Below are 27,709 nucleotides of genomic sequence, written 5' to 3'. Positions count from 1 at the left end.
GGGAAGGTCAATGGGGGGGAAAATGAGACATACGTACTACTCTTTGTAATACTTTAAACAATTAAAAAAAAGTTCACAATTGAAAGGTTAAAAAAATAAAATAAAATAAAATGTTAAACCAAAAAAAAAAAAAAATGTCCCCACCCCCATGCCATGGAAAACCAAAAGATCAGAAAGGTGTTAGTGTGTGAACTGTGTTTATTTTTTCCAAAGTCTAAAAATACAGTGAAAAGGAAACACACACACACACATACAAACTAACCTAACCAGAAACGGGAAAAGTGGTCATGGCAACAGCTGAGAAATCGGAGGCAGGAATTTCAGGAATTGGGATAACTCAGTGACCGGGGCTTGGAAATTCCACCCCATGACGAGGCTCTTGAAAGGTGCCAGCTTCCGATCAGAGTCTGGAGCACTTTCCAGCAGCCCGGGGTGGGGCGGGGAGGGAGGGAGACCTGGAAGGAAGTGAATGTCTCCCACTGAGAGGCAGGCCTGTGGCCTTGAGGGGTGTGGGCTGAGGAATGGGTAGCTGTGGGGTCCTCCATTTAGCCCTCTCTCACAGCAATCATAACTATAACAATAACAACCCCTTACTGTGATACCAGGAATCTTTTTTTTTTAATTGATTTTTTTACAGAGAGGAAGGGAGAGGGATAGAGTTAGAAACATCGATGAGGCAGAAACATCGATCAGCTGCCTCCTGCACACCCCCTACTGGGAATGTGTCCCCAACCAAGGTACACGCCCTAGACCGGAATCAAACCTGGGACCCTTCAGTCCACAGGCCGATGCTCTATCCACTGAGCCAAACCGGTTAGAGCCCGATACCAGGAATCTCTGAACTATTATTATTCTCAGTTTATAGGTGGGGACTCAGAGGCACGGAGAGGCTGAGTAACTTGCCTAAGGTCTCACAGCTGGCAAATGGCAGAGCTAGGGACCTTTAAGGAGATCAGAGATCCCTTTTGTGGATCTGATGAAAGCTATGTACCCAGTACCCAGGAAAGACTTAGAATGAATTTATATACAACATTTTATATTCAATTTCAGGGGGTTCAAAGAGCCCCTAATCCCATTCCATGGTAAAGCAATTGGATAGTAGGGCCAGCGTGGAATGATCTCCCACCCCATCTCCAGCCTGACAAATACTCCAGTGAACAAGGCAACCGTGTGTATGAGGGTGGCTTATAGCAATTGCCTGCCCCCCCTCAAAACCCCTGCTATCCTGGGACCCCGGATTTGGCCTAGTTGATCTGAGAAGTCTTCCCAGGCTGCTCTGGTGTAAGGTGGGGATAGGGGTGGCAGGTGGGAGGGGCTGGGCTGGTCACATTATAATGGGCTCTGTGGAGAAGCCAGAATTGTGCTGTATTAGAGGACAATGCTTTTCTCTCACCCCCTCAGGGTATCCTTTTCGGGTAGAGATTGGAACTGCCCCGACCAGAAGAGATGAAGGCTTCCTCCCTTAATTAAATGCCCAGGGGTTGCTATGGAAACCAGAGCTTCCAAATCCCGGCCAGACAATGGGGAGAGGAGCTGCCTCCAGCCTAGACAAGTGAAGCTTCAGGGGCCTCATTGGGGACAGGAATGGAAGCTGGAGGGTGAAAAAAAAAAGGGGTGCCAACCGAGGATCTCAGCCTCCCCTCTCCCTGGAACTGTGGGAAGGGGCCTCTCAGAACCAAGGGGTCTGCCTGAGACAGGATAGGGGGCGAGACTGAGTGGAGGGCGGGTGGGGGGGGGGCGGAGACACACTCCTGAAAAGGGAAAGGGAGTGGGGTGGGGTGGGGGTGGGGTGGGGGGGGGGTAGCTGGAGTCGGGCGCAGCCCAGAACTGAACACCTCCTTTGTTCCCAGAGGAGAAAGCCAGCCAAGTTGGTAAACAAAGGGAAGAGGCCAGAGGGCAGACAGCTAGGCGATAAGGCCTGGGCCGCCCAGAGCTGAGTAGTGAAGCCAGAGAGGGAGGGGAGTCTCCAGAATCCCACTGACAGGCGGGCCGTTTGCTTACATTGTCACGTTCACACACCCGTCACCAGAACCACACGGGACCCACACCGACGCACACCTCACAGAAACTGTGCTGGAGCGCCTGTCACTGCGGACAGCCCCCTGTGCCTCCCAGCCTTCGGAACGCCTCTGTAGGGAAGGCAAAGGACAGCTCGGGAGCCAGCTCAGCCGAATGTGGCACTCCAGTAGTCACGGATCCTGTCACCTCGTGTCAAGGAGCAAAGACCGGATTCTGAAAGCATGAAACCTGCCATTGATCAACACGCAGTGCCAGGCACTATGTTGAAGGCACTACAAACACTCTCTTTTTTCTTTTTTTTTTAATATATTTTATTGATTTTTCACAGAGAGGAAGGGAGAGGGATAGAGAGCCAGAAACATCGATGAGAGAGCAACACCGACCAGCCGCCTCCTGCACACCCCCCACCGGGGATGCGCCCGCCACCAAGGTACATGCCCTTGACCGTAATCGAACCTGGGACCCTTCAGTCCGCAGGCTGACGCTCCCTCCACCGAGCCAAACCGGTTTCGGCCAAACACCCTCTTTAGTGCCCCCTCCAACTCTGTGAGTGACAGTGGTTGTCTCCGCTTACTGGAGAGGGGACTCTGAGGGGAAGCGAGGGAAAGCCAGCAGGCCGCACAGCCAGCAGCACCGGCCTGGGAACTGAACCCAGGTCTGCCTGACGCTGGTGCCTGTGTGCCTTACCACGTTCCCCATCTTTGCTACTAAAACCTCTTGGAAACTTTTCTCAGAAAGCCCACTCTGTTCTCACCCCTCCACTCTCCCACTCGGTGTTACCTAAATACTTCTGGAGAAGCAGTTCCCAATTTGTAAGCTGGTTATCTAAAGGGTTTATATATAACTTGGTGGTTTGAAACCCAAACACATTTCTCCCAGAGAAAAAGGTATTAAATGGGTCCAGAAAGGCCACTTGACCCAGAACGCAGCTGACAGTGGTACATCTCGTTCAGGACTAGCCTCGGGCCCCAGCCATCATTAATAATATCATTTCCTGGAGAAAGACACTCTCCAGTTACATTGGGGAAAAAGAAACAGCTTCCTTTCCTTGCTTTCTCCTCCCTCTCCTCCCTCACCCTGCTGGACCTATACTCCAGTTTGTGGAGTGGCTCGGGGGGATGATCGTAAATCATAATTCAAGGCTACATGCTGGGTGCTGACCAAAAAGGCATGTTTCTTGAGGGGACCAGGGTGGAGAACGGCTCAGGAGCCCAGACTTCCAAAGCAGAGAGAAGGCTTGAGGGCAGCGGGGCAAGCATGACGGCTGTCTGCAACCACGTAAGGGCTATCTTGATTGCACGTAGCTCCCGAGGACCAAACTAGGACCAAGAAATAACAGGGTGTCAGAGTTCTCTTTGGTGAGGAAGAACTTTCTATCAAATCTCTTCAAAAGTGGAATGGGCCTCTTGGTGAGGTAGTGAGTTCTCTGCCACTGGGAGCATTCAAGGAGGGGGTATATGACCTCCTCTTGAGCATATGGGAGAGGGAAAGAAGCATTGGACAAGTAGACCTCTGAGATCCCTCTAAATTCATATACTCATTTAGCAAATGTTATGGAGTATCTGTATGTACCCAGCACTACGCTTAGGAACAAGGTTTGCAGTGGAGAATAAGATGGGGTCCTTGCCCTCAGGAGTATACAGTCTAGTGGGAAAGTCAGGCATTAAATAAATAAATACAATTGAATATGTAATTTCGAATGATGATATCATTATAAAGGAAAATAATAGGGTACTAATGTGAGAATAACAGGGATCTAATTGAGATTGGATTCAAGATGGCCTCTCTGAAGAACCCACAGTCAGACTGAGGTTTAAAGGATGAGTAGGGGTCAGCCTGGGAAAAGGTGTGTGTGTGTGCGCACGCGCACACACACACACACACACACACACACACGCAAAGGCAACAGCAAGTAAGATGACATGAAGACCCTGGGGGAGGAAAGAACAGTGTGACTAGAAAATGGTGGGTGGAGAATGGCAATATATGACACTGACCAGAGAGGAAGCGGGTGGGTCTCACAGACCTGACCTTACTCTTAACTAGTTGCCCCTCTCCAGTCCAGGACCCCGAGGCTTTGGTCTCTGGAGCTCCCCCAGGTACAAGCCCTCATCCTTTCCTGTGGCTCCTCCCACTGCCCTGGGACCTCCCACATAGTGGCGTTTCTTGTTTCTTGTATTTTATCCACTTCCCAGGAGGTGGATGGTAGAATTCGGCATCTGCCTTGTGTGGGAGGCCCAGGTTTAATGCTTGACGCTTGCCCTTGCTCTCAGGAGAGAGCATCTCTTAGTGGTGGAGCCCAGACTCTGGAACCAGACCGCCTGGGTTCAGATGGTGGCTGCTGGATCTTGCCAAGTTACTTCACGGCTGTGGGCTGCATTTGCTGCCGTGTAGGAGGAGGATGACCGTACCTTGCTCCTCGGAGTGTTGTGGATTAATATTTGTTAAGTATTTAGGACAGTGCCTGGCATGTAAATCACTGGCAATAAATCATTGCAATATCTGCTTCCCTGTCTCATTTCGTGCTCTCCTGGTTCCACCCCTAGGCCCACAGCGGGGAGCCAGGGACCAAGCCACTTTTCCTCCCCCACTTTTCTAGCTAAGGCTACCTCTGGCCACAGCTCTTAAAAAATAGGTAGAGCTGAGGCCGGTTTGGCTCAGTGGATGGAGCGTCGGCCTGCGGACTGGGGGGTCCCGAGTTCGATTCCGGTCAAGGGCATGTGCCTTGGTTGCGGGCACATCCCCGGTGGGGGGTGTGCAGGAGGCAGCTGATCGATGTTTCTCTCTCATCGATGTTTCTAGCTCTCTGTCCCTCTCTCTTCCTCTCTGTAAAAAATCAATAAAATATATTAAAAAAAAAAAAAGTAGGTAGAACTGCCCAGCCAGTATGGCGCAGTGGTGGAGAATCCACCCGTGAACCAGGGGATCTTGCTTCAATTCAGGGCAAATGCCTACGTTGTGGGCTCAGTGTCCAGTAGGGGGCAGCCAAGTAATGAGTCTCTCATTATTGATGTTTCTATCTCTCCCTTCCTCTCTCTTAAATCAATTAAAAAAAAAAAAAAAAGTAGGCAGAGATGAGCTCACCGCTGCGCAGTCCTCCTCACCTCCAGAGTAAAAGATGTTCCTAATGGGAGGTGCAGGCAAATCACGGTGCACTGGTGGTTCCTGCCCCCACTTCGAAGTGGTTTCAGAGGCTCAGGGTCTTCTGGATACACTGAATGCACCAGTGAGACTCATTTCCTGGGCCCTGGGCCTGATCCCCAAGACTGAGTTTAAAGCTCCTCCCACAGGCTCCCATAGCACCCTATGCTCATTTCCAGTGTCTAACGTACACTTCTGCTGCATGCTAGGGTCGCTGAAGGAGGAACACACGAGGCCAAAAGGGGTGAAGAATTATGAATTTATTAGGTCATCTGGATACCAGATGGGCTGAGCCCCCAAATGGCGCCAGCACCCAAAGACGGGGAGTCAGAGGTTTTTAAAGGACTCTAGGCGGGCTCTTTCTGGGCAGAGAATTCTCTGTGCAGGTCCGGATTCTGGGAAACTCCGGAGGGGAGAGATAATGGTCTTAGCAGGTGGAATGCCCACTGTGCAGTGGCCTAAAGGTCCGTTTCCAGGGGAGGGGGTACCGATTCAGTTATCTGATCAGACCTAACACTGCATAACCACTGGCTCTCTTGTCCGAGTCCTTGAGGACAGCAGCTGCCTCCTGGTTCTCGGTGCCTCCCAGGGCCTGCCGACGGCACTTAGCTTTCCCATCTTCTCCCCCAGCAGTCTTCCTGGTATCTCTGCGCCAGCCACACTGGTCTGCTGTCAGCTTCTCCGGTTTGCTGTTCTCTCTCCTCGGGGCCTTAGCTTGTGCTTTTCTCACGGCTCAGTGTTCTTCCTCAGGCCTTTGCCTGGCAAGCTCCTAGTCCTCCTTCAGCTTACCCACCACTTATTCTAGGAAGCCTTCCATGAGGCCCCTGATCTGGATAGGCGAGTCCCCCAGCACCTGGATTTCTCCACTGTGTTTTAAGCCTCTCTTTACTTGTCTGTGTCTCCCACTCGCCTGTCAAGCTGAGTCAGGTTTATCTAATTTACTACTGTACCCTCAGTGCCCAGCACAGGGCCCATAATAGACCAGGAGTTTATGCCCTGGAGCGTATGGATGAGCTACATCCAGGGGTTCATAAGGCTCCCAAAATCTTATGAAAATGTTTGTAGCCCTGGCCAGTTTTCTAAGTGGTTAGAGCGTCAGCCTGAGGACTGAAGGGTCTCGGGTTCAATTCCTGGTCAAGGGCACGTTCCTTGGTTATGGGTTTGGTCCCTAGAGCATGCGGGAGGCAACCAATCGATGTGTCTCATTTTGGTCTCTCTCTCTCTCTCTCTCTCTCTCCTTCCTCCCTTCCTTCTACTCTCTCATCCTCGGATGAGGATAAAAAGAGAAGAAAGAAAATGTTTGGAGGTGTTCCAGGGTGGTCAGCCGATCTTCCCCTCTTCTTGCCTCCCCAGAGCCTCAGACTGACACCCCAGCATTATGGAGACATCTTCTGGGAGAATCTTAGTCAAAGTCCCAGCTCCACCTGGATGGAAGAACGGTACATCCCATCCCTGCTGAGAGCCACCAGCTGTTCCCAGCCTGGAGTGTACCCCCTGAGGGGCTGCCACCCCCCCCCCCCCAGAAGCTTTTCAGAAGAGAAGGAGATCATATTTGGCAGGAATGCAGGGACCCGGGGGCATCACTTACCACCCCAGGAGGCGACAGAGAACCCTCAATGGACTGAAGAAGGCCCAGTGGAGCAGCTCTGGGGCTGCAGCTGAGCCCCTGGTGCCTGGCGAAGTGAGCTGTGGGTGCCCCAGCACCAATGAACACCCTGATCTGGAAAAGGAGGCGGCAACCTATCCACAGGGAGAAGACCCCTTCCTCCCCCTGGCAGGGCCAGCTGCTTTGGTCTCCCTGGAGTCCCCTGATCCAGGAAGGATCTTTCCTCTCCAGGCCACTGAGCTCTCCAATCCCCTACAGCACGGGTCCAGCCAGTAGGAACCCCCTTTTCAATACCTGGGGGATGGAGCTGCCTGAGGAATAAGGAATAAGGAAGAACCCTTATAAAGGCTCCACAGACTAAGGATGGCCCATGGGTGGTAAAGAAACCATCCATGCCTATCCAACATGCTAGCGCTGACTCGGGGACCCACCCCAAAGGCATTTCCTGTCCTTAGCCTCTCCCAGCTTCCTCTCCGGTCTCTGCACTAGGCACTAACAGCCCCTGGACCTCCCATCTCCCACTCCTCTCCGGAACTCCCCAAGGCCGGTGGCCGCCCAGCCTTGTTCCCGGCAGTGTTCTTTTTCCTATTCTATCATTAAAAGGAAAACAATTTTTTAAAAAAAGAACATGTTTGTAGATTTGTAGTGCATTCATTTTGAAAGAGAGTGTTTTATTTTATCACAATCTCAAAGGGTATGTAACATCCCTCCCCTCAAAAAGGACTATTAAGGTTAAGAACCATTGCCTGGCTGGTGTGGCTCAGTGGTTGAGCATCAACCTATGAACCAGGAGGTCACGGTTCAATTCCTGATCAGGGCATATGCTCGGGTTGCAGACTCAATCCCCGATGTGGGGCATGCAGGAGGCAGCCGATCAATGATTCTCTCATCATTGATGTTTCTCTCTCTATCTCTCTCCCTCTCCCTTCCTCTCTGAAATCAATAAAAATATATTGTTAAAAAAAGAACCATTAAGAAATGTGTAGGCATTTTGTAAACACTGTTGTTGTTTTTTTTTAATGGATGCATCCACCTATGAATATAATCATCGATATTCAATAAATAGTTATTGAATGGATGACTAAGCCTCCTTGGGGTTAGGGTGCTTTAATGTTTCCAACAGATCAGAAAAAAAACTCAGAAGAAACCTTTGCCAGGAAAAGTTAAAGTGCCCCTTGCTTCAGCCCCTCATTCTGTGGCCCTAAATACCTCTCACCCCACTGGGGCCCATCACGCGTAAGACCAAAGGTTCAGAGACTCACAGCCCCTGCCAGAACCCAAATCCTGTCCTGAAATCCACCTACTGCGCCTTTGCAGCCTGTCAGCTGAAAATAATCCTGGTGAAAGCAGGGGTGGCAGGAGCTGAGGAAGGAATCTGCAGACGCTTTGAATGAGGGAGACTCTGCCCCCTGCCGGCTTCCCTGCTCCCCTCCAGCCCCTGGCCAAGAGCCAGGTGGCCAAAGAATGAGGTCAGAGCAGGGGAGAGAAGGAGGCAAGGCAGGGGGCTGGGGAAGGGGGACTTCGGGGCAGTCTTTCCTGTCAAGATTAGGCTTTGTCTTTAAACAAGTCAGGGGCAGTAGCTTCTGCGTTGGAGCCCTCACTGTCCAAGGCTCCTATCTTCTACTCCCAAATCAGGAGTTTGGGGAGGGCAGGGGGCATGATGGGGGTGGAAGTTCTCCGGGAGCTTGAGGGAAGTCCAGTCAGCCTTGGCTTTCTCATCTATCTCTTTTCCTGGAGCCTGGCCACTGCCGACACCTTTGGATGCTTAGCCAATTCTTTGCATCGCCTACACTTGGTGTGTGGTGTATCAGCCTCTCCACATCACCATGGAAACAAGAGCCTCTGCATCCATCCCAGAGCTGATTTGCGAAGCTATGAGAAGAATCTGGATTTCAGGGTGGGGTGCATAGGAAGGGCAAAGGAGAAAACCTTCCCCAAAATTATGGAGAAAGAGAGAAAGAGGGAGAGAGGTATGTCAGGGTCGGGGAAGGATTGCTTTATAAGCATTATTGGAATAGCTTGTACCCTGTGAGGATGGGCAGCTTCCTTGGAAGGTCAAAAATGCAGTCCTCTCCTGGGCCACTGGCCAGTCTAAACGAATAACCCCTCCCCATCAGCTGTCCCTCAGCAGCTGTATAACCTTGAGTGAGTTACTTAACTCCTACAAGCATTATTTTATCTGTAAAATAAAAATAATAACAGCACTTTGCAGTGTTATTATAAGAATCCAATGAGCCCTGTGCACCAAAAGGTTACCAATTCGATTCCCCGTCAGGGCACATGCCTGGATTTTGGGCTGGATCCCAGGTAGGATAGGAAAAGACTTCTTAAACAGTATACAACAAAGAAACAGTAAGCCTAAAGAAAAATACTGATACATGTGACTACATTAAATGTCTATATATCCTGTTGGTTAAAAACAAGCAAAACATAATTTAAAAGGTAAAAGGGAAAAGCATAAATGTTATGGTATGTGGATTAATTTTTTTAAAGATTTTTAATTGATTTTTAGAGAGAGAGAGGAAGGGGAAGGGTTAGAGAGAAAAACATTGATGTGAGAGTGAAACTTGGGCCTGGCTAGTGTGGTTCAGTGGTTGTGCATCGATCAATGAACCAGGAGGTCACGGTTTGATTCCCAGTCAGGACACATGCCCGGTTTTGGGTTGTGGGCTCAATATCCAGTTTGGAGCGTGCAGGAGACAGCCAATCAATGATTATCTCTCATCATTTATGTGTGTGTTTTTAAATAACTTTATTGATTAAGATATCACATATTTGTCCTCATCCCAAACCCCTCCCCACGCATGCCCCCACCCCCCTGTTGTCCTTGACCACTGGTTAGGCTTATATGCGTTCACACCGTTTATGTTTTTATCTCTCTCCCCCTCTCCTGTCCTCACTGAAATAAATAAAATTATATTTTTGTAAATAAAGGAGTTCTATGGAGAGTAATCTCATAGGATGAGTTTTGGGTAGGAAAGAATTCAGAGGCAAGACTCAAACTATAAGAGGACATTTATTTATGAAATCACAGTGGTAGAGGAAGTAATTTGTAGAAGAAATGGGCTGAGGAAACAAGTTATAGAGGCAAAGGAAGTGCTCTAGGGGCTTGGGAGTGAGGAAGGTAGTGGTAACGTGCCTAGGGAGATGGAGAAGGAGAGCAGGAAAGGAAAGGCAGGGCCTGCTCCAGGAGGGAGATCTGAGCTGGGTCCTCAGTTCGAAGCGTCTTAAGGGTGGAGATTCTAGGGGAGGCCCTAGGGAAAGATCTTAATACAATATTCATCAGCTTTCCAGGTGTGTCCTTTCAGGGTGGGGTCTCCATTGACCCATTGTTCCAGGGCAGGGGGTCATTATTCAATGCAGCTGGTCCTGAGATCAGCTGTGGCTGGTTTTGTTGCTCTTCTGGGCCTGGAGCTGAAATACAACTGAGGCCTAGATGTTATCTCTAGGGAGGAAAGGTCAGGCGTTCAGAACCAACCACATGACCAACTCTATGCTAGGGGAGGAAAGGTACCCCTGGGGGCAAGGTCCCACCCTACAATTGTCCTTTGCTAGGCACCTGGGTTTTTCACCCTGGTGACCTTCTGTGCCTGGCCCATTATCCTTGCTCTGCTCACATCTGCTTACCTGCCTACCACAGGTAGTCATGCCTCAAGCATATAACTTTTAAAAATATTTTTTTATTGATTTCAGAGAGGAAGGGAGAGGAAGAGAGAGATAGAAACATCAATGATGAGAAAGAATCATTGATTGGCTGTCTCCTGCACACCCCATACTGGGGATCCAGCCCCTAACCCAGGCATGTGCCCTGTCCAGTAATCAAACCATGATCTTGTAGTTCATAGGTCAACGGTCAACCACTGAGCCACGATGGTTGGGCAAGCATATAACTTGCTTAGTTAAAGGCTTGTCTTTGCCCCGTGCAGGCCCTTTCCATTGTTTCTGTGCATCTAGGTTAACACACCTTTGAAATGCCTCTTTTCAGACCACTTCTTCTAAAGCATGACCACCCTCAAGAGAACATAGAATCTTTTTAACTATCCTGTAATACGATTCCTGTCTTGCTTTCTCCCACCTTCATGTAATCTTCCTTAAGGTCCCTCCTTAATTTCAAATGCACAAAAGAAGCTGAAAACTGTCATTTCTTGGAAGTATTTTTCTCAGTCTGTTGAGATCTTACTTCCAGGTGTATCTTCTATTTAGCTCAAATACATTTTTACAAAAATTCTCTAAGGGTTTGGACACTTATATATATATATATATTGATTTCAGAGAGGAAGGGAGAGGGAGAGAGAGATAGAAATATCAATGATGAGAGAGAAGAGAGAATCTTTCATTGGCTGCCTCCTGCAGGTCCCCTACTGGGGATCGAGCCCACAACCCAGGCATGTGCCCTTGACTGGAAGGGAACCCGGGACCCTTCAGTCCATAGGTTGATGCTCTATCCACTGAGCAAAACCAGCTATGGCAGTTTGGACATGCTTACATCGACATTATCTACTTGAGTTCTCTAACTGATATAGACAGGAATCCAGAGAATATCTGCGGGAATAGACAGTGAGAATATGGGATAATGGTGGAAGGAACATAAAATTGGATCTGGCCAAATTTATTGATATAAGCTCATTAAGCAGAGATTCTGCATTTAATGTTGTAGCTCAATGAGTTAGAAAAGGTTTTAATTGGTTGGTTGGCTGAAACATGGACCAAAAGGTGACCCACAGTGAGCAAGCTGGAAATTCGAGAATTGCCTCAGTTTAATGTAGAGGAAGGGATTCAAAGCCTTAAGGAGATTGAAATGTTCAAATGGATTTTCCATTTAAGATCTACTCACACACACTGGGAGGTCCAGAAGACATACCTTTTACCATGCCTGAGAAATACATTTGTAAGGAGAGCCTCAGTATCCATGAAGAGCTCTGTGATCAGACCTTATAGTGGGAACTGTAGTCACTAAATTTGGAAACCAACTGGGAGTAATTGGACCTCAGAGTGGCAGGGCTCAACCACCAGGAGCCAGGTGGGTATAGCTCCCATAATGCACAGAAGAGTCAAAGCAGAAATTGGAATCCTCTGATTTACAAAGGACCTATGGTATTGGCTAGCTGACCATGGTACTTCTAGAAGTAAAATAGGAAGCCTACTAAATTCTTACTTGATCTGAGTAAACAGAAAAGTTCTAGGTCAAGTGAACAAAATTCTAACCTGTAATATTTTAACAGTAAAGATTTTTAAATAAATAAATAAATAAATAAATAAATAAAATAAGATTTTTGTAGATATAATTAAAGGTCTTAAGATGAATCATAAAAACAGAGAGTTATATCCCCTCAATCAATTCCCAGACTGAGCCACCTTATAGACCTAGAACCTTTTGAATGAAGGGGAAATGGGCCCTCTTGAGGAAGGATCCTCAGTACACTACCAAAAAAAATAAATAAGTAAATTTATACTATTAACTAGAGGCCTGGCGCACAAAATGCATGCACAGGTACAGTCCCTAGGCCTGGCCTGTGATCAGGGCTATCTTCCCCAGCTGCTGGCAGCTGGCCCCACCCCCTGCCGCCACCCAACCCTGGTTCCCCGTTCGCCATCGGGAGATCAGAGACTGCCGGCCGGGGGGAGGGACCGAGAGGTGGTCAGTGCACCTCATAGCGACTGGTTGAGCAGTTATTCTGGTCATTCTGCCGTTTGGTCAATTTGCATATTACTTTTTTATATACTAGTATATAGATCTTTCTCTAGCCTTCTTCAAAAGGACCTATGGCCTTCTACCAGGATAACTATGCATTAGAGAAAAGGAAATAATCATATTTTTAGGAGCTACTGGACACTAGTTATGAACTGACACTAATTCTAGAAGACCCAAAATGTCACTGTGGTCCACCAGTCAGAGTAGGGGCTTATGGATATGGAATGATCAATGAAGTTTTAGCTCAGGTCTGTCTTACAGTGGGTCAGTGGGTCCCTGAACCCATCCTGTGGTTATTTCCCCAGTTATGAAATACATAAATGAAATAGACATCCTCAGTAACTGGCAAAATCCCCACATTGGGTTCCGGACCTATGGAGTGAGGGCTACTATGGTGAGGAAGGCCAAGTGGAAGCCACTAGAACTGTTTCTCCCTAAGAAAATAGTGAACCAAAAGCAATACCACATTCCTACAGGTACTGCATAAATTAGTGCCATCATCAAGGACCTGGAAGATGCAGGTGTTGTGATTCCCACCACATCTCTATGAGAGAGGAGTAAGCCAGGACAAGTAGAATAGGGAAACAGAGACAGATAGATAGCAGAGACCCAATCAGTGTCTTCTGTGCCAACCACACCCAAGGATGGATGAAGTCAGGAGAACAAATCTCATTTTGGTTCATCAGCATAAAGCTGATGAATATTCAATTGAGATCCTCCCCTAAGACCAGCTTGTCCTGGGGCCCAGGACCTGGGCTTGCCCCCTGACCCTTAAATTCCGGCCTTTAGAAAACTTAAGAACCCTCAAGATGAAGACGTAGCCCTGGCTCTCTCTGGAGCACACCCACACCTTTCTTCCCTTTCAGGGATGCATCTTTACTTTTCTCTCCTAAACTCTAAGGGTTTCCAAGAGACTTGCAACCAGGGGAGCAGCGGGCAGTGGCAGCTTGTCCTGGGCTTACCCCCCTGAACCTGCCTCCAAGGCCCACGTTTCTCTGACTTTGCAATGAGCTAATAGCAGCCCCACTGTGGCTCACTTCTTTCCTCTAATGTTTCTGAGAGTCAAAGCAGAGCACCACCTAGGCTCTCTCCTGTTGCTTCTTCTACCCTAAACCCTTTCTTTGTTTCACTGTCCCCAACTTTAATAAATGCACTTTCAAAATCACCTGGGTTTGTATTGTGAAATCTATCCTGCACGAAATCAAGAACCCACACACTACCTGCTGTCCCAGTCCTTTTCCCACAAGCCTGCGATGGGTCCGGTCCTTTTCCAGTGACACCCATTCAACTCACCTATTTGGCCTGTGTAGAAGACAGATGGATCTTGGAGAATGACAGTGGATTATTGTAAACTTAACCAGGAGGTGACTCCAATTGCAGCTGCTATGTCAGATGTTGTTTCATTACTTGAGCAAATTCACAAGTCCTTTAGTACATGGCATGCAGCTATTGATCTGGCAAATACCCTTTTCTCCATCCCTGTCAGTAAGAACCATCAGAAGTAGTTTGCTTTCAGCTGGCAAGGCCAGCAATACACTTTCACTAGCCTACCTCGGGTATATCAACTATGTAGCCCTATGTCATAAGTTAGCTCACAGGGATCTTGGATCACCTGTTGGAAAACTTGTGTTGGAAAAGGCAGGCTAATGCCCAGTCTTTCACTCCTGCTCAGCCACGTAAGACTGGACGTTGAGCCCGGAACACTTTCTTACCAAGAGATAAAAAGCCGACACAGTCTGTGCTGAGCTTATCACCTTGTGTGGGAATACCTTCCTCTGTTTCTTGCTCAGTGTGTACTCTTTTGTTCTGCTTAAGTATGTGCTCAGTAGCCCTCAGGCATGCCCCCAACTATTTCAGATTCCATGGGGGATTGGGAGGGGTGCTTCTATTGTGGCACCAGAGGGGTGCATGTAGGCCAATTGCCATGCATTGGGTTCCAGGAGAGACACCCTGGCTATGGGGGACAACACCCTTTATTGAAGCTGATCTAGCCAAATTTTATGGCTAGAAACCAATGATGTGGGGGCATGTTAAGATATTCCTTCTAGCCCTAACTGGTTTGGCTCAGTGGATAGAGTGTCGGCCTGCAGACTGAAGGGTCCCAGGTTTGATTCTGGTCAAGGGCATGTACCTTGGTTGCGGGCACATCCCCAGTAGATGGTGTGCAGGAGGCAGCTGATCTATGTTTCTCCCTCATTGATGTTTCTAACTCTCTATCCCTTTCCCTTCCTCTCTGTAAAAAAATCAATAAAACATACTTTTTAAAAAAAGATATTCCTTCTAAAGTGAAGGATAAGTTGTTGCATCTGGCCCTTCCTACAACCAAAAAAGAGACATAACACCTTACTGGGCCTCTTTGAGTTGTGGAGGGAACATATTCCTCATATGGGCATGCTACTTTGGCCTATTTATCAAGTGACCTGAAAAGCTGCTAGCTTAGGGTGGGTCCCAGAAGAAGAGAAGGCTCTACAACAGGTCAGGCCACTGTGCAAGTTGTCTTGCTGCTTGGGCTACATGATCCAGAAGATTCAATGGTGCTTGAAATGGCCGTGGCAGATTGAGATGCTATTTGGAGCCTTTGGCAGGCCCCTATCCGTGAATCACAGTCCAAGCCCTTAGAATTTTGGAGCAAAGCCCCCTACCATCCTTTGCAGATAACTACAAAACACTTATTTTGAGAAACACCTCTTGGCCTACTACTGGGTCTTAGTAGAGACTGAATGCTTAACCATAGGCCACCTTGGAGAGCTCAGGTCACCAAGTTTCTATGTGACCTGAGTTCTCTGTCATGAACTGGGAGGATTCCCTATAATCAGCTGACAGAGGAAGAGGAGAAGCAGGTTTATAAATGGTTCCTCATGATATTCAGGCACCACCCAAAAGTGAACAGCCACAGTACTGTAGCCCTTTTCTGGGACATCCCTGAAGGTTGTTGTGAAGGGAAGTCTTCCCAGTGGGCAGAACTTTCAGCAGTGTACCTGGTTGTTCACTTTGTTTAGAAGGAGAAATAGACAGATGTGCGACTATATGTATCAACTCATGGCCGTGGCAATGGTTTGACTGAATGGTCAGGGACTTGGAAGGAACATGGTTAGAAAACTGGTGACAAGGAAATTTGGAGAAGAGGTATGTGGATAGACCTGACTGAGTAGGCAAAAAAATATAAAGGTATTTGTGTCCCGTGTGAATGCACACGAAGAGTGACCTCAGCAGAGAAGGATTTAATAATAAGTGGATAAGATGACCTCATCTGTGGATATCAGTCAGTTTCTTTTCCCAGCCACCCTGTCATTGCCCAATGGATTTATAAACAAATGGCAGGGACGGAGGTTTTGCATGGACTCAGACACATGAACTTTCACTCACCAAGGCCAGCCTGGCTATGGGAATTATTGAGTGCCTGATCTGCCAGCAGAAGAGACCAACACTAGGTCCCCCTACATGGTACCGTTCCCCTGGGTGAACAGGTTGACGACACTGGACCGCTTCCGTCATGGAAGGGCAGTGTTTTGTTCTTACTGAAACAGACATTTACTCTGGATATACATTTGCCTTCTCTGACACAATGCTTCTGCCTTTTCTGGATATTTCATATAGAGAGTCCTGCCAATATGTGGTCTCTTGTGTCTGGCTTCTTTCAATGAGCATGTTTTGAGATTAATTCATGTTGCAGCATGCATCTGTAGTTAGGTATCTTAGACTGATATCTAAAAGTAAAATAGCTATATAGTATATTGCATGGTAAATTTATGTTTAAAAATTTAAGAAACTGCTAGAGCAACATTCTGTTTACTAGATGGGATGCTGCCTGATTCATAAATTGTTCAGTAAAACCAATTAGATGGAAGGAAGGAAGGAAGGAAGGAAGGAAGGAAGGAAGGAAGGAAGGAAGGAAAGGAAGGAAGGGAGGAAGGGAGGGTGGGAGGGAAGAAGGAAGGGAAGAAAGAGAAAAGAAACTGCCAAACTGTTGTCCAAAGTGGTTGCAACATTTTACAATACCACCAGCAATGCATGAGGGTTCCCGGTTCTCCATATTATCTCCAAAATTTGTTATCTGTATTTTAAAATATTGCCATACCATGAAAAACAAAAACAAAAAATATTTTAAAAGGTTCAGTTAGGAGGCTAGCGATTTTGAGGATAAAACTATGCTTTCTCAAAACAAAACAAAACAAAACAAAAAAACCCTCACTGCGGTCATCCAGGCAGCAGAGGGCGCTCTATGGCAGGGCCTCTCTTCCGCGCCTCACAGCGCCATTTTAGCGAGATCCCGTTGCTAGGAGACGGAGATGCGTCTTTCGGCTTGAGAGCCCGGCCTCCCGGCTGTCCCAGGCTCTGTCTTCCCTCAGGACTAAGGTCTACGGTCTCACTGCCGTCCAGGGGCAGTTCCAGAAGGCCTCTTTCTGGGGGCATTTTTCTTTCTGCCCTCACTAACGCTGGCCGCGGCGGGCCCAGGATCCTTGCCCAGATCCAGTCCTTAGCCTGCTATGTCTAAGAAAGGGAAAAAGGCCAAGGCGCCCCTGTCTGATGAGGAGCAGCTGCTGCTGTTCCAGCAGAGGTTGCTGGCCGAGGAGGAGATGGCTAGGAAGAAGGAGCGGCTCCTGAGCCAGTTCTTGAAGGTGATGCTTCCTCATTATCCCTGCCCAGCCCACCCACTCCCTGCGCTGACCCTGCTGCTTTAACCCTGCCGTTGTGGCAGCGTCATTTTTATGCCGGCCTCCCTCCTCCGGAAATCTTGAGACCTAACTATACTTAGATTTCAGGTAACAGAGTTTGGAAGGAGGGGCGGTGGTATAGAGCTTGGCAGTCACAACTGAGTCCCAGAACTGGGACCGTAGGTGCTCACAGCCATCCCAACTGTTGGAAACTCTGATAGTCTCCCTGGAGATGGGTTATTACACAGTGTCCTGCTCTGATGCCTCCGTCCTAAAGGAAATTCACCCTTCCCCTCCTTAAAATGCCGTCTGGCCGTTCCTGTCTTACTTGAGATGCTCCCAAAACAAGAACAGGAATTACCTGAGTGTTAGCCATGAGGAGCTTTGGTCCCTCGGAAAAGGCAAAGGGTAAAAGTGACAGTTGACCAACCAAGTGCAATCTTGTTTGTTGTGCTGTATTAGGGCTTTTGACCCTGACCTCCTTCAGGTGTGTTTATTCCCTCACACAGGACAAGCTGGCCAAGGAGGAGCACAATAGTGCTCTGAACCTTAATAAGATTAACACACAGTGGAGGACTGTTCTTCGCGAAGTCAAGACCAAAGAGCTTCATAAGGACATTGAGATCCTCAGCCAGACATTTGAGCGAGTGGTGGACTGCAAGGACAGTGTCATCAAGGTAGGTGTTCTTCCCACGGAAATACTTGAATGTGGCTGCCTTGATCTCTTCTCTTAATAGAATGGGCCTAGAAAGTTAATTAATTATTCAATCTTAATGCGCTCACAAGCAGCAGGCTGTGATGAAACTAGGCCAGTGGTCGGCAAACTCATTAGTCAACAGAGCCAAATACCAACAGTACAACAATTGAAATTTCTTTTGAGAGCCAAATTTTTTAAACTTAAACTTCTTCTAATGCCACTTCTTCAAAATAGACTCGCCCAGGCCGTGGTATTTTCTGGAAGAGCCACACTCAAGGGGCCAAAGAGCCGCATGTGGCTTGCGAGCCGCAGTGTACTGACCATGGAACTAGGCTATTGGTAATAACAACTTTCACTGAAATGAAGAGTAGACTACTGAGTGGTCATCCCTCTCCCTCACTTAGAGGAGCCATTGCTTTTAGTCATCTACTGCCCCAAACCAGTACTATACAATATTAGAGTTACGAGGCACAGTAGACATCACCCCAGGACTTGAACTTAGTCCTACATCTTCATTTCAATGTAAGACTACTCAGTTCCAGAGGGAGGAAATGGCTCGTCCAAGGTCACACAGCTAGTCGATGAGAGAGCTGGGACTACAGCACTGGTTTATTGATTCCTACTCTAGTGCTTTATTCAACCAAATTTTTAGCCTCTTTGATTCAACTTCAGTAGCCCTGGATAAGGTTGAGAAGATCTCAATGGGTAAGAGCAGTTCTGGATCTCTCTCTTTTTTTTTTTTTTTTTTAATATATTTTATTGATTTTTCACAGAGAGGAAGAGAGAGGGATAGAGAGTTAGAAACATCGATGAGAGAGAAACACCGATCAGCTGCCTCCCGCACACCCCCCACTGGGGATGTGCCCGCAACCAAGGCACACGCCCTTGACCAGAATCGAACCTGGGACCCTTGAGTCCGCAGGCCGACGCTCTATCCACTGAGCCAAACCGGTTTTGGCAGTTCTGGATCTCTTAAGCAATTCAGTCAGTCATCCTTATGCTATTGGGAGATTCTTGTATCCATACCATCTTTTAAAGAGGAAGTTTTTATTGATTTGCGAGAGAGAAGAAGGGAGAGGGAGAAAGAGAAACATCGATGAGAAAGAGACATTGATTGGCTGCCTCCTGAACTCCACCTCCTCTATCCTTTCCCTCCCCCAAACCCAGTGTGTGCCCTGACTGGAAATCAAATCAGTGATCTCTCAGGTACATGGGACAACACTCAACCAAATGAGCCACACCAGGCCATACCATCTTTTTTGCTAAGGAATTTTGCTGTATTCCTTTTTTCATTCTATTTATCTCTGCTCACTGGTTCCTTCCCCTTAGGCTTTTGTCTTAAAATCCTATATAATAAAGAGGTAATATGCAAATTGACCATCATGCCCTCACACAATATGGCCGTCCCCATGTGGTCACAAAATGGCCACCACATGATGGCCAGCAGGGGAGGGCAGTTGGGGGCGACCAGGCTGGCAGGGGAGGGCAGTTGGGGGAAACCAGGCCTGCAGCGGAGGGAGGACAGTTGAGGGGGACCAGGTCTGTAGGAGAGGGCAGTTAGGGGTGACCTGGCTGGCAGGGGAGGGCAGTTGGGGGGGACCAGGCCTGCAGGGGAGGGCAGTTGGGGGGGACCAGGCCTGCAGGGGAGGGCAGTTGGGGGCAATCAGGCTGGCAGGGGAGGGCAGTTGGGGGCAATCAGGCCGGCAGGGAAGCAGTTAGGCATCAATCAGGCCAGCAGGGGAGTGGTTAGGGGGTGGTCAGGCTGGCAGACAGAAGTGGTTAGGGGCAATCAGGCAGGCAGGCAGGCAGGCAGGCAGGCGAGCGGCTGTGAGCCAGCAGTCCTGGATTGTGAGAGGGATGTCCCAGATTGGAGAGGTGCAGGCTGGGCTGAGGGACACCCCCCACAGTGCACAATTTCATGCACCGGGCCTCTAATATATATATCATTTATTTCAGAGAAGAAGGGCGAGGGAGAGAAGATAGAAAGAAAAGAGAATCATTGATCAGCTGCTTCCTGTACGCCCCACACTGGGGATCGAGCCTGCACCCAGGCATGTGCCCTGACTAGGAATCAAACTGAACCCCACTGGCTGGGCTTAGGGGTATGCAGGAAGCAGCTGATCAATGATTCTCATCATTGATGTTTCTATCTCTCTCTCCTTCTCTCTTCCTCTCTGAAATAGATGAAAAATATATTTTTAAAAGATTCTCTCTTTGTCTTTAACCTTTGGCATTTTAATTATGATGTGTCTTAGTATGGGCCTCTTATTTGGGACTCTCTGTGCTTCCTGGACTTGTATGTCTATTTCTTTTACCAGGTTAGGGAAGTTTTCCATCATTATTTTTTCACATAGGTTTTCATTCCTTGTTCTCTCTCTTCTCCTTTTGGCACCCCCATGATGCAAATGTTTGTATGCTTAAAGTTGTCCCAGGGGCTCCTTATACTATCCTCATTTTTATGGATTCTTTTTCTTTTCGCTGTTCTGATTGGACGTCTTCTGCTTCCTTGTCTTCGAAATCTCCAATTTGATCCTCTGCTTCGCCTACTTCACTGTTGATTCCCTGTAATGTATTCTTCACTTCAGTTAGTGTATACGTTATTTCTGACTGGTTCTTTTTCATGTTTTCTATCTCTGTTTTTATGTTTCCTTTCTCTTTATTTAAGTTCTCACTAAGTTCATCTATTCTTCCCCTAAGTTTATTTAGCATTTTTATATAAACAGTGGTTTGAACTCTGCATGTAGTAGATTGCTTGTCTCCATTTTATTTAGTTCTTTTTCTGGAGTTTTTTCCTGTTATTTCATTTGGGACCTGTTTCTTTGTCTCATTTTGGCTGCCTCCCTGTGTTTGTTTCTATGTATTAGGTAGAACTGCTACATCTCCCTGTCTTGGTAGAGTAGTAGGTGTACTGTAGGGTCCAGTGTCACAGCCTCCCCAATCACCCGAGCTGGTCACTCCAGGTGCACCCCCCCATGTGGGCTATGTATACCTTCCTGTTGTAGTTGAGTCTTGATTGCTGTTGGCACCTCAATGGGAGGGATTTACCCTCAGGCTGATAGGCTGTGAGGACTAATTTCGACTACCATGGAGGATCAGCTATGCAGGGGCTGACCCCACAGAGCAGGATTTACTTCAACAGGGTTCTAGTGACTGCTGAGTCCACCCTTTGAATGTATCCCTTGTGGAGGAGGTTGGGTGGTACTTTGACCTGGTCTGAAGCTGTCCACCAAATGTACTGACTCTGGAGCCTCCTGGGAGGTGCAGATCAAAGTCAGCTGCCACCTGTGTCCTGCCCGGGGCCACCCTTCATGAGCTACAAAGCAGTATGTAGATGGCTGCTATTTGAGCTGGAATTGGATTTGCCCAGCAGAGGCCAAGCTGTGAACCAAGGCTGGCTGCCACTAGTGCCAGGCCTGGGGTCACTTAGTGAGAGGTATGTGGCATGCTGAGGCCAGATGCTGCTTGTTTTTTTTAAAAATAGCCAATCGTTTCTTTAGTGTCCATTTTTTGTCTTTTTTTTAAAAAATAGATTCTTATTGATTTCAGAGAGGAAGGGAGAGAGAGATAGACACATCAAAGATGAGAGAGAATCATTGATCGGCTGCCTCCTGCACACCCCTCACTGGGGATCGAGCCCCCAATCTGGGCATGTGCCATTGGCCAGAATCGAACCTGGGACCCCTCAGTCTGCAGGCTGACACTATCCACTGAGTCAAACTGGCTAGGGCCAGATGCTGCTTGTTTGAGAAATTTTAGGAAAGTCCAGAGCATTTACCAACATAGGTTGTTTGTATGGAAAAACCACAGGAAATGGCTTGGACTGGGCCCACAAGATGAATGGGATGGGGTCTCAGAGAATCGGCAGAGCAGGGCCAGCAGTGTTAGCCAGGTTGATGGAGGTTCAGATGTGGCACCGGCCTGCAGGCTCTGTGGGGCAAGGGCCCAGAAAAAGAACAATGGCGTCTGCCAACACTTCTGTCTGGGAAAAAGCTGTCCTCCAGCTCTTGCCTCGATGTCAGATAACTCAGTTCCTGGAGCTTAGAGCAAGTGAGTCCTAGTAAGTCTGTGGGCAGGACCTTTAAGAGGAACTGCCTGGGACTCCAGAAGCTCTGGTCTCACTCATCCACAATCCCCACTGGTTTTCATAATCACAGTTATGGGGACTTCCCTTCCTGGCACTGGAACCCTGGTTTGGGGAACTTAGTGTGGGGCTGGGACCCCTCATGCCTCAGGGTGGACCTCTGCATTCAAGATAGCTCTCTACATGTGGATGTGGGATCAGCCCATTCAGCAGCTCTGCCCCTCATAGGACTTCTGTTCAGCTAGATTTCAGGTGATTCTTAATGATAGTTGTCTGTAAGTTTAGTTGTAATTTTGATGTGGTTGTGGGAGGAGGATTTAAGTATTGCTTTTACCTACGCCACCTGAACATCCAGATCATCTTTCTAAAACAAAATCTGATTCTGTTATTCCACTGCTTAAGTCTCCTAAGTGGCTTCCCACTTCTACAGGAAAAAAAAATCCATAGTGCATGGCAAGAATAGCAATGCCCTTCATCATTTACCCTCTACCTGTACCTTTCACAGCCAGCCTTGTTTCTTACCTGTGCCTTTGTACATGCTATTTCCTCTACCTGGGATTTTATTTTCCCCATCTCCTCAGTTTTCCCGGCAAACTCTCCCTCCTCTTCAAGAGTGATACAAATGACATCTCTTCTGTGAAACCTTCCCCAGTGTTCTTAGTTAGATGTAGGCACTCAGTTCTTTATATCCCATTGTCAATGGTAAATCATTAATTTCATATCACTTAGCATGTTAAACTGTAATGTTCTGTTTATATAACTCTTTTCCTACTTCAAGACTGCAAGCTCCTTTGAGGGCAGTGAGGATGTCTTCTAATCTCGGAATCCTCCGTCTCCAGCATAGTGCTGGATAAACATTTGTTGAGTGAGTGAATAGTCATCCATTATTATCTTATTTCATAAGATCCTTTGTCATGTAAACATAAGGTGAAAGCTAGCGCTGCCTAGAGGTTGTGGTAGTTCACAGTGAGACTCAAGGTGTTTGGATCATATGGGAACTCAGTAAATGCTTCTTTGTTCTATTTAATTTTATTTTGCTTTCTTTTTTTAGGACACAAAGTTTTCCTTAATTATTTTTTTGGGGAAAGGGACACCATGCTTCTACTCAACACCCAACCAACTGAACCACACCGGCCAGGGCTCATTTGACTTTTTTGAATGGGTACTACATTTCCATTGTCCAAAATTAAAAAGATAAAAAGTTACATAGTGAAAATTCCTTCCAGCTGCCCAATGCCCATTAGTTGCATGAATAAACATTATTTTACACAAATGGTAGTATCACATACTGTTCTGCCCATTGCCTTTTCCACTTAACAATATGTCCTGGGTGCCTGGCCGGTGTGGTTCAGTGCTTGAGCATCCACCTATGAACCAGGAGGTCAGGGTTCGATACCGGGTCAGGGCACATGCCTGGGTTGCGAGCTTGATCCCCAGTAGGGGGCGTGCAGGAGGCAGCTGATAAATTATTTTCATTATTGATGTTTCTCTCTCTCCCTCTCTGAAATCAATAAAAAAATATATATATATTTTTTAAAAAAGGCAGGACAAATGCTTGATTCCTTCTCTTCCCTGACAAGATACCCTAGGTTCAACTTGTTTATTTTTGCCTCAGATTTCAAAGCAGCCATTTCTCTGTGAATCCCTGATTCCTTTTAATGGCAGCCCCATCACTGTAATGTTTGTTGTCCCTAGGACACTGGCTGGCTATATGGGGTTCTCTGATGTCACTCTGACTTTAAGTTCAATAGTGGGAGAACCAGCACGCTTCGGGCCAAAGAAAAGTCATCCAGCTATCCAGCTGAATACACCTTTAATTTTCTCACACAGAAGTCATCCAGCCAAAATGGTAACTCTGTGTTTCCTACCCAGTCTTTAGCTAAGGACCTGTCAGAAGCTGAGGAGCAGTATGCCCATGCCCTGCGCAGCCACTTGCACAACATTGACCAGCTGCTGGCCTTGCAGAGATGCCGACTCAACCTCCTGGAGGAAAATTACAACATGGAGCTGGAGACCCTAACCAAGGAGTTTGAGACAGAAAGGTATGGGGGTTTGAGTCCAAGGGAGCATATAGAGCCTGTGTCAAGGAGCTGTCTGTAAGCAGGTGGCCAGCACTCTCAAGCATCCCACCTTGATTATGACATTACCTCCAGCAGAAAAGACCCTGATTTCCTTCTAAACTAATGTGGGTTTAAGCTTGTGGCCTTAGCCTTCCTTTGCCCGTGCCAGGTCCCTATTTGTAACGTCTCATCACCCACTGTCAGCTATCAAAATTCTACCCATCTGGCAGGGGACAGGAATGGGAAGGAGACTTCTCACTGTAACCTTTGTACTTTTTAATTTTTATATCACATGAATATATTAACCTATTCAAAAATAAAAATAATCTTATTCATTCTTTTTGGCCCTAAAGGAAATAGATCCCTCCCTCCCTCTGTTTTTCTTCAGTACCTAAGAGTTTGTACCATTCGTATAGTTTTATCACATACTGCTTTGAATTGTCATTATTGGCCCATTTGCTTTATTCCTCAGAGCAGGGACAGTGTCTTATCTTCCATAGGAAGACTATTATTGACCAACATGAAAAAGAGATTCGCTACCTACAAGATGTCTTCATGGCCATGGAGCAGAACTACATAGATTCTGAGTATGAAAGCAAGCTGGAGTTCCAGAGCATGTGGGATGATCTCAAAAACAAGGTACAGAGGGGAAGTAATGGGCAAGAGCTGGGAGAGAAGTGAGAGAAAAATGCTCCAGGCTAGCAGCGCAGAGAGATTCCTTTAACCAACATAATCAATAAAATGCCTGTTGCCACTGTAGGTACTCCTATTGCCTTTTGTACTTTTGTGAAAATTGGTCGGGAGGGAGGATCATTCTGAGATATCAAGGAAATGCATTTTAAAGCTAAAAAGCAACAAGGAGATCATCTGGCTTCACCTGGGAAAGATAATGCTTTGATTTCTGTCCCCAGTCTTTTTACCTGTCTCACTGAAGACCCTCAGCTAGTCAAGTGTTTCTTCTAATCTACTCTGTTCTTCCGGGATTCCATAATTATTTTGAAAGGCAAGATCATGGTAGACAGCCGTGAGATTTGTAGATGAAGAAACTAAAGCCCCGTAAAGTAAAATGACCTGCCAAAGTCCTGCTGCTGGTTTGTGGCAGAGCCAGGAGGAGAATCCAGTTTCTGGCCCCTTGGCCAAACTGCTTTCCACCATCCTGTAGGCTGCAAACTTTAGCTAGCCTGCAGACCTGGGCTTGAGTATGAGAGTCTTTGTTTTCATTTTGCCCTGTGGTGTTTTGTAAAACATTTTAATAAGGTTCCCAAATTTAAAAAATGGGAGATTTCACATAAAAATCCAAGTTTTCACCTTCCCTTGAAAATTTTGAAGATCTGGTAACACCGGGTCAGTATTTCCAAATGGAGACACTCACGTGGAGCTGAGCAGCTGTGCCTTCCCCACTCCCCCCGCTAAAGAGCATTTCCTCTCTGGTTCACCACAGGCCCCATCTAGCCCACAGCACTTATTTATATCATCTGCCTGGTCTTTGTAGGCATTTTCACTGGCGACCCTGCACTCTCCTATGCTATAAACAGTGCAAGAGTGTGAGGTTACTGGTGGAAGTGAAAGGGTAATTCCAAGCATTGCTATTTTGGGGCCACTTCCTAGAATATAGAAGAGAAGCACTTTCTAAGACTGCAACTAGAGAGTGTAGTAGAAGATCTATGGAGAAGGTTCCAGGATGCACTTAAGAATTACACTGATGCCACAGAGGATCGAAAGATTGCCTTTGAGACTTTGAAAGTGAAGGACGAGAAGAGCTCCAAAGACATTGAAGCACAGATGAAAAAAATACAGAGACTACAGGTTAGTGCACCCAATCAGAAATACTCACTGCTTTACCTTCTCCTTTATCCCCTGTTCATCTTCCCCCAGTTCCCACTGGGCCTCATCACTAGTTGGGGAAAGATATGCTTTGATTTCCGTCCCCAGTCTTTTTTTTTTTTTTATTTTTTTTTTACAGAGAGAAAGGAAGAGGGATAGAGAGTTAGAAACATCGATCAGCTGCCTCCTGCACACGCCCCACTGGGGATGTGCCCGCAACCAAGGTGCATGCCCTTGACCGGAATTGAACCTGGGACCCTTGAGTCCGCAGGCCGACGCTCTATCCACTGAGCCAAACCGGTTTCGGCTGTCCCCAGTCTTTTTACCTTTCTCACCGAAGACCCTCAGCCAGTCAAGTGTTTCTTCTAATCTACTCTATTCTTCCAGGATTCCATAATTATTTTGAAAGGCAAGATCATGGTGCATAGCCGTGAAAGTGAAGAACAGAACCAGTACATTCGTGATGACAAGGAGTTGGTCCTTGTACAACTACGAAAACTTAAGGCCCAAAGGACTCAGGTCCGGGAAAGAGCACAGGAGAATTTAGTCAAACTCACTCTGGAAAGTAATGCCACCCTCAAAGCCCTGACAGCGATTGTTGATAAGGTAACAGGGGAGAGGGTGGTCCAAACAAAACCAAGGAACTGGGCTCCCTGTGAAGTAAAAAGGATTTGAGAATGGTAGAGGAGGCTTCCTCCTGCTTCCTGCCTGAGGGGACACTAGGAATACCTTTTTTTATTTCATGTTCCCTTCCCCCTCACATTTTAAGTTAAATGGATTAATAATGAATGGATTTTATAAGAATATAAAATACTTGCCATACAGTAAGCACTCTGTGTTAGATGTGTATATTACTCGTCTCCCACTTAAATGAATAGCTTCCCTGGTTCATGCAGGGAACCAACTCCATTACTCCCCTTTCCATGTCTTTACTAATAAAAGGTGTCTTCCTGCTTTCAATAGGGTGAAAAGATCCTTAAAATTGCTGAAATATGTAGGAAATTGGAAACAGAGGAAGAAAAAGTGCTGCCCTTTTATTCATCGATATTGACTCCAGAGGAGCAGGAGGAGATCGAGGAAATCATCCCAGAGGAGCTTGCTGAGGAGCTGGCAAAGGTAAAGTTCCCGGGGCCCAGAGGCCTGAGCTTAAGGTTGGGGATGATGGGCCCTGGGCTGTATTCACTAATGGGCCCCACCACACACCTCCCTTTAAATCAATTCCCAGGTGATATCGGACTACACAGGGATGGATAATTTCTGGAAACGGTACAACAAAGTGAAACTAGAACAACTGAGCCTCCAACAAAGACGTACCCAATTGTTAGAGATCAATGGGAAGCTGCGGGAGATGCTCAAGCGGTACTTGGATGGCATTTCAGTGAGTGATGAAGTGCTGAGCCAGCTCAACCCACTCTTCATCGTCAACTACCGAAGCAACTTACCCCAGCCCTTGTCTAAACCTACAACCCAGCCAGATGACAAAAAAAGTCGAACCACTTACAACGTCATTGAGGCAGCCCACGTGATCTCCCATATCCTGTGATACAAGGAGAAAATCTCTTTTCAACCTCCAGAGAATTTTTTGAGAGACCTGAGGACTTTGCTATTAAAAATTCCCATAGAGTTCATGAGCTCCTTATATCTTTGCCATATTGGACAGAGCAGTCTATTTTGACAACACCAGGACATAAGCAGCCCCAGGGCATGGAGAGACTAGCTAGGCAACTACTAGGAGGCTTATTTCTCAATGAAGCATTGCTCCTGGAGTCAGGTCACCACGGGAGCCAAAACCTATACCTCCCGGACCTAAAAATCCGATGGGGATTCAAGAACAAGTCCCTGGAGTAGGTTAGGACAGGAAGAGGAGGCCAGGGGGAAGAGGTGATTCCAAGCCTCTAACCACCCCCATGGCAGACAAGATCCAACTCAGAATG

At 47.2% G+C, this 27,709-nt stretch overlaps 1 protein-coding gene and 1 pseudogene across 1 annotated transcript; both read left to right on the top strand.

Moving 5' to 3' along the window:
- Positions 1-3,276: 3,276 nt before the first annotated feature.
- On the top strand, positions 3,277-7,088 carry LOC114231284 (protein INCA1-like; annotated as a pseudogene).
- A 9,690-nt stretch (positions 7,089-16,778) lies between these two features.
- CCDC65 (coiled-coil domain containing 65) lies at positions 16,779-27,403 on the top strand. Its single transcript, XM_008140623.3, has 8 exons — positions 16,779-17,077; positions 17,623-17,790; positions 23,764-23,933; positions 24,452-24,590; positions 25,560-25,757; positions 26,163-26,381; positions 26,739-26,891; positions 27,001-27,403. Exons 1-8 carry the CDS (start codon positions 16,946-16,948, stop codon positions 27,316-27,318), a joined length of 1,497 nt encoding a protein of 498 aa, XP_008138845.2. The 5' UTR covers positions 16,779-16,945; the 3' UTR covers positions 27,319-27,403.
- Positions 27,404-27,709: the final 306 nt, after the last annotated feature.

The sequence above is a fragment of the Eptesicus fuscus genome, chromosome 7 (genome assembly GCF_027574615.1).
Source record: "Eptesicus fuscus isolate TK198812 chromosome 7, DD_ASM_mEF_20220401, whole genome shotgun sequence".
NCBI classification, from domain to species: domain Eukaryota; kingdom Metazoa; phylum Chordata; class Mammalia; order Chiroptera; family Vespertilionidae; genus Eptesicus; species Eptesicus fuscus.
The sequence above is the reverse complement of the archived record's forward strand: the minus strand, read 5'-3'. Positions and strand labels throughout refer to the sequence as shown.

Bases quoted from the DNA above. Each gene is read 5' to 3' on its own strand.
- CCDC65 (XM_008140623.3), top strand. From the start codon at position 16,946: ATGTCTAAGAAAGGGAAAAAGGCCAAGGCGCCCCTGTCTGATGAGGAG. The intron at 17,078-17,622 runs GTGATGCTTCCT...TCCCTCACACAG, and splicing joins TCCTGAGCCAGTTCTTGAAG to GACAAGCTGGCCAAGGAGGA. The intron at 26,382-26,738 runs GTAACAGGGGAG...TGCTTTCAATAG, and splicing joins TGACAGCGATTGTTGATAAG to GGTGAAAAGATCCTTAAAAT.